A 15,580-nucleotide genomic window follows, 5' to 3' on the forward strand; every position below is an offset into this window, starting at 1 on the left:
TGAGGTGCCTATATATAACCAATAATCAAGTTCAAGAGAGAGAGAGAGGTAATTTACAGGCACACACAGAGATACTCAGATAGAGATGCTTGTGCTTTTATTTTGAGGTGCCTATACATAACCAATGATCAAGCACATATGGTAGCTACCCGAAGACAGAATCTTATTGAGCTTGTTTTTTGTGTTTATAGTTGAGGAAAAAGATTTGTATAGTTCTCCACACAAGTGAGATTATCCTGTCCGTTCACGGTATGTGGAGTCCACATTATGGATGGACAAAATCACTTGTGTCACACAAGTTCAGATGCTTATCCAAAAGCATTCCCCCGACAATGCTCCGTTGTCAAATCCAAATCAGAAAGCTCCTCATTAATTCACTCAAGAAAACAATTAAAGCGTATCTAGAATTTAAGCTCATCTATAGCAAATAAAAAGGTCAAGGAAAATTTTTGACAATCACTTGAGAAGATATGCATAGCATTCTAAAACGGTAACAATAGCCTAACTGTCAATTGAAAATCAATATTAGTCAACACAGTTTAATTAGCTTTCCATTATCCCCCCAAGACTTCCATATATACAGAACTCCAAAGCTCCAGGTCACTTGTTGAGTTTCCTTAGTGCACAATGCTCCTTATTTGAATACATATGAAAACCCTTGTGCATAAAATTTTATAAAGCACAGATATACCTTAACTGAATAAACTACTATTGTTACCTAAATACACTTGTGAAATCTGATACCAATTAACTACTATTGTTACCTAAATACACTTGAGAAATCTAAGAACAATTCGTACCAGACAAGGGACCTTTATGCATGTAATGACAGGACTCGCTCCTAGACGAGTTCAACTCAATGGTTTTGGGATAAAAACCGATGCTTTACTTCGCAATATAGGGGACAGAATAAAAAAAAAAAGGGTGTTTAAAAGCTTATTCAATATCTCGTAACGCTAACAGACCAAAGTTATCAACTTCAACTTGAGTTCGATCTAATAAAATACTCATCATACAAACAAGCCAAATTTTGCAATTTTTTTTATGAACAATTGAATACTCGGTTTGAAATGTCTGTAAGCATAAATTATATTTTTAAATAATTACCTAAAAGATAATTAAAAACTAATGCTTTATTACATCTTGAGTGCAAAATAAATATAAACCATGCCTAAGGATGATTCTAACATTCAAGTTGAGGCCAGCATATATAGCGTCGAGATAAAAGAATTAGGTGTTAATTAAAACCTATATTAACATTTTTTTTCATTCACTTCATTTCCTATGATTGAACAAGCTCGTGCTTCGGAAAAAATATTAACAAATCAAGTTTAAATACTATTTTGGAAGAATTCAGATCCACTGGAAATCAGTAACGACTATTCACTTCCATGATATCCTTGCTCTTGTTTGTCTATATTTCGAGTAACACCACAAAAGAAGTTTCTTAAAGGGCATACAGAAGGTATTTGGCAACGAGAGGATGGGTGAATGAAACAACCAAACACTAGATAAGGAGTATGCGAGATAACATAGAGATAACATAAAAATTAGGTGTTTGATAGTGCAGGTGAAGTGTTCAAGAAAATACTGATCTAAGAATGGATTCAGTCCAGAGAGAAGCAGCCACTATTATATCTACACATGGTTGATTACAATCAGAGGTCCTTTTTGATACTATTGGTTGATTACCCAATTGACACTCATGTTTCCCATATTTTAACAATTTTTTTTCTGTAAAACATTATATTTAGAGCCTGGAATTGGTACCCTGTAGTTAAAATGTAAAACTGGTGTTTAGCAGCAAAGGTGAACCAAAGCAACCCTTTATAAACAGATTGCAAAAATAAAAGGCTGCATTTTCAACAAAGAGAAAAGGCTGGCTTCTCTACAATTCACCAAAAAGTAGACTTTTCATTCACGTACAAAAAAACTCCACTTATCCACAATAATGGTCCTGACACTAAAAGTTTATTTACATCTTCATATCTAAAGTCTGTAAATGTGCTACTCAAACAGAAGTCGGCGTCTCACAGATTTTGGAAGGTTTGTACTTGAAACCTTGTTCTTCCCTTTTGATGGCCCGTCCTCTTGATTTTCAGAATTATTGGCTAGATCTCCTTGTTTTGTGTGAATTGCTGCTACCTTAGCAGACCGGTAAAATTCTGTTAATCTAAGTTGGACACGTTTTGACTTTGGTGATTCTGACTTTTCACTGGACCCTTCATTTTTAAAGCCTGAACCCTTTCTTCTTTTCGATGCTTTCAGTTCCTGCCAATTTTCAACCACAAAAGTAAATAATCTGGCAGGCCCATAGACTCTCATTTCCAATACCCTTATATACATGTAAAACAGGCAGCATGATAACAAACTAAACAACTTCAACGACCTAAAGTCCTCAAGTTTTACCATAAAGGACTTGAAGAAAAGGACTGAGCACCCCTGATTAACTCAGGCCACCATTAAGCACATCAACTTTTCAACTGAAACTAACATCCTTGTTTTGCTATCCTTCATCCAAACAGAAAACCCATCTTCAATTTTTTCAACGTTTTGTATCTCATAACCTCTCATATATACAATCACCTCCGAATAAACTAGTTCTTATCTTGTCACTCGTTCATTTGATATTCCCATTTGCACTATTCTGCATCTTGGCCTAATGAAGCATGGGCTATGGTGCAATTTCTTAAAAGCTATTAAGCTCATACAAAACAAAAACCAGGATCAAAGAGCACATAAAATCAATTCTCCAATTCCTTCTTGCTTCTCTCCTTAGGCCATCAACTCCATGTACTCAGAGATTCCTATATAAGAACTAATCTTTGGATATTAATTTATGCTAATTACATTTTGATACATGCTTGATGGTTCTATATTATTAATTCAAATTTGCTAAATCATAAAGGAAAACAAGAAAATAGGATATCCATGATTTTATATACATATATATATATATAAACAGCAATTTGACAAAATGATAACGTGAAGAATGGAAAGGAGATCATACCTTCTCATGCCAAAATCTTTCAACGTCTTCTGGAAAAGCACTACGAATAAGCTCCATATTTTCATCTGTCAACAGGAAGCAACACTCATCATCAACATGAATCTGGGGGGCAGTATCCTCATCCAAATGATCAATGAATTCATCAATTTCAACGATCTCTTCTTGAGGCTTGTCATACTCTTCAACAGAGTTGGTACAGACAATACTGCCTGCTGTACTTGTCACTTTTCTCCACCTGATCACATAACATTGGTGTCCATATCTTATTTTCACACGCTGAATAGAATCAAATACATACTGCCCATACAACATAGTTTTCTCAGGCTTGGCAGCCATTTCTCTCAAATATATGGTGGACAACATGGGAAGCATTCTCTGTCGAACATAAGATGGTTCCCAATGCTGATGAAAATCCAAGAAATCAACTAGTATTTCAGTTTCTGGGCATCTCCATGATAAACACAAGCCATCACCAGCTATACAAGAAATAATTCCGGGCTTAATAAGGAACCAGAAAACAGTAAAATGATGTGCACTTCAAAAAAATTAAACAAGGTTGAGACAGAAGACTGGCTCCAATCAAAGCTTCAAAAAGTAAGAAGAAGCTGCAAACATATCCACCCTACCCCTACATCTAACACCAGCCCTAGTCCAAGAGGAAAAAAAGCTTTCTGCAATGTTCCAAGGCAGAATATATATAATTTTGAAAAAGTAACTCAAAATGGAACAAAGAAACCTCACGAGATAGTTTAGACTAGATCATCTCAGTTAACAAAACTTGAAATAACTTTATTTATATAACATGCAATCCTCATCATGCTGCCAATACCAGTAAAGTTTCCATGTTTGTTGCACAAATACATTTGAATAATATCATCATTGGGAAAGTTTGGCTCCGTGGATATCTTGTTGCAAACTTTTATGTGCCAATTTTCATGCTTTTGCTGCTCCTTTTCTTTTCGATCCTGCCAGTCAAACGCTTTTAATGATGGTATGATTAATCCATAATATAACTAAAGAAAAAACTCAGCAGAACAGTAAAAATAGACCTTATTACAGGAGGAGCAATTACACTTAAAACCCTCTGCCTTTCTTGTGCAACCCTGACTGGTACTAGTCCCACAATATTCACAAGATGACTTGAAATGTGCTCTTTTGCTGCCTGGATGCCCACAGAAGGAGCAATGAGAAGTTTTCGACCTTGCTGGGCTTTCATCTGGACAAAGCATTATTTCATCTACAACTTTTGAAACAATTTGAAGTGAAGGAGAGTTCCCGTTGCTGATTTCATGTAACCTGCATAGAGCACAAGTTGGATCTCAGCTCAATACCACATTATCACATAGCATTATTTTCAAGTACATAACAACAACAACAACTGAATTGGAGACAGGTATAGAAGCAAACTGATTCAATATCTCATCTTCACTGAAACTTTGGACAAAACGAAGAGCCTTCTCAAGCCCAATCCCTTGCACACCATTAAGATCATGATCATTGCCAACCAAAAGGGAAATGGCTATCAAGTGTTTCCTCTTCAACCCAAGACCAGCTTCAACATCTGATATATGGTAGCATTCAAATGGTTCCTGCGCAGTGCGCACAATGTCAGTCACGTTTCAAATTTGGTAAAGAGCCATTTAAGAAAGCAATTTCAATTTCCCATGACATTCGGAGCAGTAAAGAGGTCTATAAAACTACCCCTGCATTGCAGGAAATTGAGAAGTTATTATTTGAGCTACTTCCAAATTTACCTAAAACTCACGGATAATAAGAAAACCAAGTACAGGACGCCTAAAACTTACTTTGGTATTAGGCTTGATGCATTTTATCACACACTTAGCCCCAAAAAGGAAAGCATCACTATCAGCTGTTATACAAGCATCCACATGGCCTTTGGCATTTAACTGAGCACACAGTGCTTCAGCTTCACCATTGGCCTTTAAAACAGGCATCCCAAACAGTTCAAGCAGTTCCTATAAAAAACACTTCAGGGAATCATTTAATAATTAACATTCTCCAAGTGGCAGTAAAATCAAATCCAAATATATCCAAGCAATACCACAAAAAATGCAAGTTCACTAGTGAATATAAAAGGAGCATGCATTTATAAATTAACAACAACTAACCACACACTCTTGAACGCATTTGAGAAAAGTCTTATTCCTCTCCGCCGAAACACCTTCAGCCACTGGCAAACCCGAAACATCAACCCCCGAAAACCGAAAAAACCTCGCTATCCTTGCTTTAGACTTCAATGGCGACGGAGTCCCATCAACAACAAATACGGGAAGCGCTCCAAACTGCAAAAAGAAAAAAGAAAGGAAAAAACTTTTCCCATTACAGCCAAATAAAAACAAATATCTTATAAAGTCTCCAGCTTTTTCCCAGCTTCCATTCAAAAACTCGAAAGGGTTTCTAAAAATAGCACAAACCTTGGAGAAGAGATTGATAGTACGGAAGAAAGTGAGACGAAGATGAGGTTTTCGAACACGGGTTGCCTTGATAGCTGTTTCATGTTGGACAATCCAATAAGAAAGATCCACTGCGACCCGTTTTTCTCTCAAGAAATCGGGTCCTTCATGTCGTGCGTAGGGTTTCAGTAAATCCCAGAATTTGCCTCCCACACCCATAATTATTAATTAATAGTGTAAGTAGTTGCAAAAAATACTAAAATTGGGAGTTTGGTTTCGTTAAATAGACAGTGTGTGGACATTTCTTAAGGTTGCATGTTTTGGAGGAGGAAGAAGAGAAAACAGAAAGGACGTAATTTCAGCAACTCTTTGTTTGTGCCGTTATGTGTCAATGTTCGGTTGGGGCGTTTGGTTATCGTTGATTCTTCAAACATTCTTGGCCAAAAAAAATTGTTGTTATAAAAAATAATAATATTATAATAATTCTATTTATAAAATAATAATTGATTTCACGGTTAAAATAAAATTTAAACTGATTTAAATTAAAAAAATATATTGAAATAATTGAAAAAAAAATTAATTGAAAATACAAGTATAAAATTCTTTAATATTTTTTTAAAAAAATAATGAAATTAATATTACTTTTATTATTATTAAAAACAAATTAAGTTAGCGGGGTTGATTTTTTTAACTGATGACTTGTACATGTTTTCAAGTTAACTTTAAAATAAAGTTTTAAAATTATAATAAAAATTATTTTTATTAATTTATTATCTTAAATTAACCTGTATTAACTTTTTTTAGTTTTGCTTTGATTGATATTTGAATTGAGTTTTAAAATTATTATAATAATAATTTTTATCATTATATTAACTTAGTCAACTCAAATTAATTCTCTTGATTTATGACTCGGGTTTTGACATGCATTAAACCTTATATCATATGTTAAAATTATAATAATAATTATTTTTATATTTATATTAACTCGGGTTTATTCTTCTAACACGTGAATTGGATTTTACCTTGGATCAATCCCTGAGTTAAATTTTTTTATTATAATAATAATTATTTTTATCATTATATTAACCTGAGTTAATAGTTAAATCTACTTGTGCCTCAAGGCTTGCTAGAATCAATCTCCCAATAAAATTTTAAAACTTTGATAATAAATATTTTTATTCTAACATTTACTTGGATTAACCCAACTTATTACCTGAGCCTCAATTAATGACCTAGTATTTTTCATGAAACGATTTCTAAATTAAATTTTAAAATTATAATCATAACTATTTTTATCTTTACATATTTTAATTTAACAATTTTAGAATTAAGAAGTTTTTATAATGATACTTTATAAATAATAAAAAATATTATCCTTACATGTTATTTTTATATTTTTTATTTTAAAAATATATAAATTCACTTTAAAAAAATTTAAATTTAAATTTATTTTGTATTTTCATCTTTTAAACTAAATATATTTTTATCTGCGCTAAGTTTTTTTTTTATCTCCACAGTAACCAAACCCTAGATTGAGGATGTGTCCTGTTGTATCCATGGGCTTGTTTAAGATGTGACTAAAACAGGCTCGCTCTCGGCTTTGAAGGCCCAGTGTAACCTGAAATCTAAAAAGAATCAGACCAAGAATGACTAGTTTAGCCCACATGTAAAGGGGTGTCGGATGTTTAGGCCCAAGTTCGAGACAGGGATCATCCCTCACCGGCGTTCTTCCATGTCCAGTTCTCTTTCTTTCCCATTCTTCCTTTTCTTACTTCATATTTGCAGAGAAATCAAAAGGGTTCTTGGTGAAGGTACTAACTCAAAACTATAGATGGATCTATAGCTTATGCATTGAAGATGGATGGTATGCTTCAAATCTTATTGGAAATGTATTTAGTTCATCAGATGGGAAAAAAATTAACCATTCAAAGCATTCATCTCACGCAACTCCTCCGGACGGCTGGCTTTATACATGCCTTTCTAGTTTTTGTACATACATTTCCTTTAAAAGAATTTACAAGACAGAGCAAGCAAGAGTTTATGAACACGAATAAGAATGCGTGCTGGGTCCTCCTTCTCTGGCCTGGATATGTGGAGGAAAATGGGTGGTTGACAAGGATGTCTGGATGAACAGGGGTTGAACCGACACTCGGTATAGAGACTCCATCGCTTGCGATTAATCAATTTAACTACACTGGATCCTTCTTGCCTGGCAATATCTGCAAATCGACAATTCACCTATCTGAAAGAATCTTGCCATCTTGAGATTTCCCGCATCTTAAGGTTGTTTTATTCTGAAAAACATTAGCTCTTGCAGTAACCTTGTACGTCTGTGCGAATTTCCATGTCAGCTGCTACAGACCCACCACCAGTTCATCTGGCCACTTTTCCGAGTTCAGTCACGTGGTAAGACCAGCAGTGCATGGAAGGTAAATGTTCGAAATGCTGAAAGGATGTAAAAATAGTTGATTAGAGGTGATGACAGCTTGACCGGAAGAACCCATCCTTTTTTCTTTTCTTTTCTTTTTTTGGCTGCATGGAAAGGCTTAATGGAGCTTCGAATTCTTAGTTGTGCATAAGAAAACTAATCAAACTGTTAATTAAAGTATAAAACTAAAAGGCATGGTTTTATTGTGGGGATCTTGTTAATACGTTCACAAAACACTTTGATCTTCGTACAATTTTTAATAATTTATTTTGATTTTTTAAATTTATTTTTTAATAATTTACTTCTAATTAGTGGCTAAGTGGCTAATAGCTTAAGAATTCTTAGTCGATAGTAAAATTAGAAAAAAAAAAAGGTTCGAACATCCAGACTATTATTTTTTATTGTTCTTTTTTTATTGAAATCTTTTTTTAATATACCTTTTTTTAAATAGTTTTTAAGTTTGTGTTTCAATTAATATTATTTATTTGTGATTTTTTTATTCTCTTATTTAATCTTTTTTGGATAGAAATGATTTTTATAAAATTAGTTTTTATATTTAATTTTTGAAGTTAATTTTCTGATTCATTGTAATTTTTTTAATCTTTTTCATAAATAAATTTTAATTTTAAAATAAAAATATTTATTTTTAAATAATATTTATAATATGTGCAACCTTATGTAATATATTTTTTATTTAATAAATTTAATGTGTGTCTATTTTTATTGTTATTTGATTGAATAAAAAAATTATTTTAATTAAAAAAATTAACTAACATAACTAGATAAATATCATGTTTTGTAATATTAAATATCTTAATCTATATATGTTTCTTAAATTTTCTAGGCCTAAGATGTTCATTTGGTTTGTTAATTTTTTTTATAAACTAATATTTTTTTAATCCGTTGTTTTGTTTTGAGGTTTTATTATACTGGGTTAGCCCTCAATAATTTTATTTTTTTTCACTCTTATCATTTTTTTAATCTATATACAATCTATAAAATCACACATGTTTTTTAATTTCACCCCATGACTTTTTGATCTTTCAAATTTAATTCTTATTATTTTAATTATAATTTATTTTGCTTGATATTATTTTTAATTTATTTTTTCAAAATTCATCATTCTCTAGGTTTTTTTTCTCAAATTTTTTCCATATTGTTTTTGTTGTTGTTTTTTTTTTCTTTTGCGAGTGTTTCTTTTCATCTTTCAAAATTCAATTTGATCAAAATTAAGCTTTTTTATTAAACCTATGACAAGTTTAAGATTTTACAAGTTATAAATTTTAGAGATTAGACCTGATTTAAGAGGTTCATATATATATTTGCATGGTTTTTTTCAAGCCTTTCAATCCTTTTTTTTTGTTTTATTTTTTTTTATTTTTTTGAGTTTGATTCTATTGGATTGACCTTTTATAATCCTTTTTTGTAAAAAAAAATTTCACCCCATTTTATTTTTTAATTTATAAATAATTTATTAAATTAAAAATATTTTTCAATTTCATCCCTAATGATTTTTTAATCTTTCAAAATTGGTACTCAATTACTATTTATTTTGTTTAAGAATGTTTAATTTTTTTAAAATTTCATTTTCATTAGTTGTTTTTCTCTTAAATTTTATCCTTATTCTCTTTGTTGTTTTTTTTATTATTGCTTTTGTAGGTTTTTTATTAATACTTTTTTTAATGATTTCATACTTCTAGAATAAATTGGTTGACTGTTAAGTTTCTTGATTGTATTTGCATTCTAGATTTAACGAATTGCAAGTTTTAAATATTAAAATAGGTTTAAAAGGTTTGCTTGAGTTTTCTTAGTTTTTCCCTCTTCTTTGAAGAGATATTGTGTTTCTCTTCTCTTTTTTTTTTGAAGTTTTACTTCTTCTTCTTTTTTTATACTTTTTTGTAATTTTTCTTCAATTAAATTAGCATACTTTTTTGTATTTTTTCTTCAATTAAATTAGCATTGAGTTATTTGATAATCTACATAGAGACTCGGGTATAATTTATTTTATCTTTTTTTAAATTTTTTGGTCATTTTATTTTTTGTTAATTTTTTTATATTATTTAAATTACTACTTAAACCAATGACTCAAGACTTGATTTTTTTATCTTAACACTTTTTTAATTTAAATAAATTTCTAACTGTGCTAACAATATATCCATTGTAATCTAAGCCACAAGATATTAGATATCAAACATATGATGTTGACAATTACGTACTTTAAAAACATTTTGATTTTTTAGTTTCAAATTAAATAAAGTGTTTGGACCGTACTTTAAAAATATTTTGATTTTTTAGTTTCAAATTAAATAAAAAAAATTATTATTTTAATATATTTTTAAATAAAAACAATTTTAAAAATAGTTTTTATTACATTTACAAACAATATCTTCTTTTTTTTTTATTAATATGGATATTGAAACTAACTTATACATATCTAAATTAATCCTACAAACTATAAAATTAATAATTATATAAATTTTCAATAATTCTAAAAAAACTCAAATTTATAATGGTTAAAGAACAACTTTCAAATCTTACCATTTAACCTACCATTATTTGTTATTTGCGAACAATATCGCAAACAATATCTTGACGACGAAAGTGATCGAATCCAGTCAAATCACCCCCCAGGAAACGACATACCTCAAGGACAACGCACCGAAAATACCTTAATTAACACCTTATCTCTCCAAAATTTTATATTCCTACTCAAAAAAAAAAAAACCCCATAAAATAGAAGCATCCACGCTTCTACCTTTTTTTGTCACTTTCATCCATTCTTTTATCAAAATATTACAGGAGCTTACTCACTTGCACGAGCTTCTTACCTGGAGATCCCCAACTCGAAGTTACCTCTCTCTTTCTCGTTTTTTCCCTCTATAAACACTCTCCCTCCACTACTCAATTGACACTTCACTCTAATTTCCAGCTAAACTCCCCCTTCTCGTTCTCACTACCTAGCTAGCTCCGTAGTCTCTTTTTCTCATTGCTTTTGTTTCTCTTGTGCTCTTCAAAACATGGGTTCTGTCTATAATTCATGTTCAAGCACAAACTTTAAGCAAAGAAACCATTTTTCAATAGAGCACAGGCCTAAACTGCTTAAAGATTTTCTCATAGATGACGATTCAAATTCATGTTCCTCAAGTGGGTTCAGATCGTTTTCAAGAAAACCATGCGATCCCACTATGAAAACCCTTATCGAAATCGATCTTAGTAATCCAAAAGGCATTGCTAATTCTAGCAATAATATTGCGAGTTATAAGCTACTTAGAAGTCGTTCGAAAGCAGCAGCCTCAACAACGATCTCAGCATTCCAAGCCGTGATTAACGCCGTCAGGAACATTCATTTCACCGCCGTTAAGTCTCCCTCAATTTTACCGAGGAGTCTCTCTCGGAAACTGTCAAAAAAGAAGAGGCAAAACAAAGAAAATGAAGTCAAAATAACAGTCACTATAAAAGACATTATACGGTGGAGATCATTTCGCGACATTGTAGAAGAGAAATCTCTGGCATCGGACTTGCCATCATCACCCTATCACTGTATCACTACAACAACCGCGTCCACTTCGACCTCTCCACGTAGTGGGTCAAGCTGGTGTGATAGTGATTTTACCTCAGATTATTTACCACCTTGGAACGGTACTCTTGATAAGTGTGGTGAAAAGGAGATGGAAGTGGGCCAAAAAAATTCACCATGCGTCGGCGAGGACTCGTTAGAGACAATAACAAATACAAAAGTGGGTCCCGAGGTAAGATTATATACAGTGTGTTGAATCTTTAAAAAAATTTGAGTGTCTGCTGTTTAGGGATCCTTGGATGTCCTACTTTTTTTTTTTTTTAATCAGCGGTGACAATGTGTCTTAGTGACTCGTGGTTGACTTTGATTGTCTTGTACGGCATTGGTTTGGCTTTTAGCTAGGTGCATGTAATCTAGGGTTAGGATCACACAGGACAAAAGAGAAGTTGCTCATTGTCCCTTTGCCCAAGGAGATCACATGGTTAAGGCCTTAAGGGCACATTGGCACCATTTTGTAAGAGGTCGGCTAAGGTTAGGTGGGAAACAGAAGCAGGATTTACATCCTGGTGCATCAAATATTTCATCAACATTATCAATATGGAAAATTGCTAGGAACATATTACTAGTAGTTTCACATGTATGATATACATGTGGGCAATGGATCCTAAGATATGCTTAATGCATCCAATGCCTTTCACTAGTGTCGGGCTCCCACAAATATTTTTAATATTATGCTTTTAAAAGTAGTGGTCTAGATGCGTTGGTCCCATGTAACACGGCCTGATTGCTTTAATCTATTCTGGTGATTGGACGTTTAATAGTATCTTGTCAGGACATGGGTTTGGCAAGATATGAGATTTGTACTGATTAATCTCTTATCTAATCACCTGGGCTGTATCTTGCGTGATTGTTTAAGTTAGATAAAGGTTCACTGTACGTGCTTAAGTTTTATATGTTTGGAAATGTGCTTACAATGTCTCCGTGATGTTGTCTATGATATATTCTATCCTTATTTTTACTGGATAAATTGATCTGATTTGGACTGATGCAAATCAACAGGAGGATGAGGAGGAACGACTACATAGTCCTGTTTCAGTAACTGAATTCGAGTTTGAAGAAGATGAAGATTCAAGCTCATCTTTTGAGCAAAGCCTTGCCACTGTGGAGAGTATGTTCCCTTCTTGATTAATACCTGCTGGATATATAATGGAGATTTTTTTAGCACTGCAGGAAGCACAAATTAAATGAGGCTGTGCTAATTCATTAAATTAAGAAAAAAGAGTGACTTCATTAATTGGTGTTGATGGTTTTTTTCCTACGAGGGTAGAATGTTTCTAACACGTTCATGAATTCTAATTGCAGGGACTAGAGAAAAGATTATGGAAAAGATCCGAAGGTTTGAGGGTCTAACCAAATGGGACCCTGTCAACCTAGACAACTGGATGTCAATAGACGAAAACATCAGCTCTGGAGAAGATGATGACAACGAGGAAGAAGACGATGATCTTGAAGAAATTAGAGAGACAAACATGAACTTGGAAGGAGGAGAAGAAGAAGAAGAAATTCATGAAGTCGAAGAAAGGGCATGGAAACTATTGAAACATGTGAAAGAAACTGGCCTAGAATGTTGCAGTGACAACATGGACCTACTATTCGACTTCTTTAGAGATGAATTTGCTACAAGAACGTATGGGGATAGGAAACAGAGGATTGAAGTGGAATTGCTTAAAAATGCAAAAGCTTGGATAAATGGGGAAGACAGCTTATGGGTTGAATGGGAATTAGAGCATAAAAGGGAGGTTTATGTTAGAGATATGGACAGGGAAGGCAGGTGGAGCAAGTTTGAGGAAGAGCAACAAGAGCTTGCTTTGGGAATTGAGAATGGGGTGCTTGATCTTTTGGTTGATGACCTATTGCTTGATCTCATCTCATACTAATGATTATTACAAGTAACAGCACTGAAATTATCCCATAAATGGCATAACTCATGCCTAATGTCTTGTGGTATTTCTAGCCATAGTCTATGATAGAAATTTTGGAGGAGGAAATGGGGGGGACACAGTGGTGGTAGCACTTATTTTTCTTAGCGAAGATCGAGAGGTTAGAATAATGTACGTTTAATACATTTCCTTTTGTAAATACACAAATTTCATTTGTTATCTTGTAGAATAGTTACGAGGCAGATCGTATTGAGCTTATCTGAGTCGCTTTTCTTCTAATAAAAAAGTTCGAAGCAATATCAATTTTTCTATAAAAAAATATTAGGTTTTTTCACTAATTCAAACCAAGCCAGTTTAAATCAGCGGGTTATCGAATTAACTCATGGGACAAGCTGGGTCTTACAACAGTGTGTATAGACACTCACCACCTGGGGTCGGAAACCACCACGGCTTGATTTTTTTGTACAAGGAAAAGGCTCAAAACTGAGACCTTTAGGAGGATGCCAAGCTTATTAGAAACCTGAAAACTAGTGAACTGCATGCCAATCCCGAGAACTAGTATGAGTCTTGAAATTCCACTCTTCGTATTAGCTAGCGTGTCGGCTGTCGTTGTTAATGGAGGTCGCGGCGGAGCTAGAATTATTTGCCAGAAAAGGCTAAAATTAATATAATAAGGTGTAATATTTATTTTAATTTATTATATATAATTTGTAAAAAAAATCTGTATAATTTAGTTTTATTCAAATAATTTACTATAAATATATAATGACTTTTATATAAAGTAAAAAGTTTGAAGTAATATCAAATTAAATCAAAGTAATGAAATTTCATAATATATCTATTACTTTAATGTTGGTAATGAAGTTTCATAATATATCTATTACTTTAATGTTGTTTGTCTTTATACCTATCAAATATAAACATACTAACTATCTAAGAAATCTTAGTTAAGACGGAACATTATTTATGTTTGATAAATTTTGAAATAAAACAAAAAAAATAATAAAAAATGATTCTTACATATTTATTTTAATTGTATCCATTATTCTTTTATAGAATATAAATCATCGATTATCATATCAATAAAATAATTTGCAAGAAAATCATCCTGCATCCGATTGCCAAGTCTTGTTTAAACAATCTTCATATCTAAAAAAGCTTATTTAGTAGTTGTTAACGAAACAAGAAGAGTTAAAAGAAGTTGAATCAACATGTCAACTAGTCCAATGAGATTGAAAGCAACAAGGATGTTTTTTTACCAATCAGCAGATATTCAGACATCAAAGGTTGATATGGCCCTAGATTAATGTATACCCTTCGAATTTCATCTTATTAATTAACCAGATATTCCCAAATTTAAGGACGATTGCTTGGATTTCTAATTAAATGAGCAATGTCGATTCTAGTAAGAGGTTGTTCATTAATCAACAAAGGTTCTTTGTAAACTGAAACGCATTGGGGCTGCTCAACCATAACTTTAATATTACACATTGGAATTGATACACATTGAAGTTGGTTTACTGGGCTATGAGTTATTAATATTTTTTTTTAAAAAAAGAATCAATTCTTTTTATTTTGTTCATGGATTAACCTAAAATCAAAACATATATCATCAGAAAAAAATGATAATTTTGGCGGCTCTGCTATAAACAAAACATGAAAAAAATAAGCATAATCAAAATAAAATAATAAAATATATCTAATTAATTAGATAAAAATTACTATAACAAGAATTCAAAAAACAATTGGTAAAATTAGCAGTGTTGTTTTATTTGATAAAAGATAAATTAATTGGTGGCTTTGCTTCAATCTTTTTGCATAAAAATTTTACTTGCGATTTGTATTTTTATTTCTGTTTTTGACCGACTGCTGGATTTATATTAGGGATGCGCAAAGTAATGACTTTATATTTAAGGATTTAAATTTGGTTTGTGCAAAGTAATTCAAAGAAAATAAAAAAAAAGTCACACTTAATTACTATAAAAAAGCCCACCATTTTAAAATAAAAAACCTCCTTCATGTTTAACTACCCAATAATAAAAAAAATTTAAATGTCTTACAAGAGGAAGCCCGGGCCCGGGCCCTTATGTGCCCTCCTTTACTTCCACCTCTAAATGGCGGGTTCTTCATTTATGGGTCATTTTAATGGTAAATGAGTTGAGGTGGACGTAAGTAGATTCAGACATTCATAATTACAAAAGAAAAAAAATAAGTGATACGATAATGATATTATGATTATTGCTTAAGCCCAAAACAAGTCGAGCCCATTTA

At 32.2% G+C, this 15,580-nt stretch overlaps 2 protein-coding genes across 3 annotated transcripts; one reads left to right on the plus strand and one right to left on the minus strand.

Moving 5' to 3' along the window:
* Nucleotides 1–1,828: 1,828 nt before the first annotated feature.
* LOC105133235 (5'-3' exonuclease family protein) lies at nucleotides 1,829–5,818 on the minus strand. Of its 2 annotated transcripts, none has more exons than XM_011037139.1 (8): nucleotides 5,446–5,818; nucleotides 5,140–5,313; nucleotides 4,816–4,986; nucleotides 4,418–4,599; nucleotides 4,060–4,306; nucleotides 3,840–3,975; nucleotides 3,011–3,486; nucleotides 1,829–2,271 (listed from the first exon to the last, which is right to left on the minus strand). In XM_011037139.1, exons 1-8 carry the CDS (start codon nucleotides 5,641–5,643, stop codon nucleotides 2,008–2,010), a joined length of 1,848 nt encoding a protein of 615 aa, XP_011035441.1. In that variant the 5' UTR covers nucleotides 5,644–5,818; the 3' UTR covers nucleotides 1,829–2,007. The 2 variants fall into 2 exon arrangements, with proteins under 2 accessions (XP_011035441.1, XP_011035433.1); XM_011037131.1 differs by having other exon boundaries at nucleotides 3,813–3,975.
* A 4,655-nt stretch (nucleotides 5,819–10,473) lies between these two features.
* On the plus strand, nucleotides 10,474–13,528 carry LOC105133229 (uncharacterized). Its single transcript, XM_011037116.1, has 3 exons — nucleotides 10,474–11,601; nucleotides 12,429–12,537; nucleotides 12,732–13,528. Exons 1-3 carry the CDS (start codon nucleotides 10,870–10,872, stop codon nucleotides 13,304–13,306), a joined length of 1,416 nt encoding a protein of 471 aa, XP_011035418.1. The 5' UTR covers nucleotides 10,474–10,869; the 3' UTR covers nucleotides 13,307–13,528.
* Nucleotides 13,529–15,580: the final 2,052 nt, after the last annotated feature.

Source organism: Populus euphratica, unplaced genomic scaffold (assembly GCF_000495115.2).
Source record: "Populus euphratica unplaced genomic scaffold, PopEup_1.0 scaffold2.1, whole genome shotgun sequence".
NCBI classification, from domain to species: Eukaryota; Viridiplantae; Streptophyta; class Magnoliopsida; order Malpighiales; family Salicaceae; genus Populus; species Populus euphratica.

Bases quoted from the DNA above. Each gene is read 5' to 3' on its own strand.
- LOC105133235 (XM_011037131.1), bottom strand. From the start codon at position 5,643: ATGGGTGTGGGAGGCAAATTCTGGGATTTACTGAAACCCTACGCACGA. The intron at 5,314-5,445 runs GTTTGTGCTATT...TTCTTTTTGCAG, and splicing joins CTATCAATCTCTTCTCCAAG to TTTGGAGCGCTTCCCGTATT. The intron at 4,987-5,139 runs GTTAGTTGTTGT...TGTTTTTTATAG, and splicing joins AATGCGTTCAAGAGTGTGTG to GAACTGCTTGAACTGTTTGG.
- LOC105133229 (XM_011037116.1), top strand. From the start codon at position 10,870: ATGGGTTCTGTCTATAATTCATGTTCAAGCACAAACTTTAAGCAAAGA. The intron at 11,602-12,428 runs GTAAGATTATAT...GCAAATCAACAG, and splicing joins ATACAAAAGTGGGTCCCGAG to GAGGATGAGGAGGAACGACT. The intron at 12,538-12,731 runs GTATGTTCCCTT...TTCTAATTGCAG, and splicing joins AAGCCTTGCCACTGTGGAGA to GGACTAGAGAAAAGATTATG.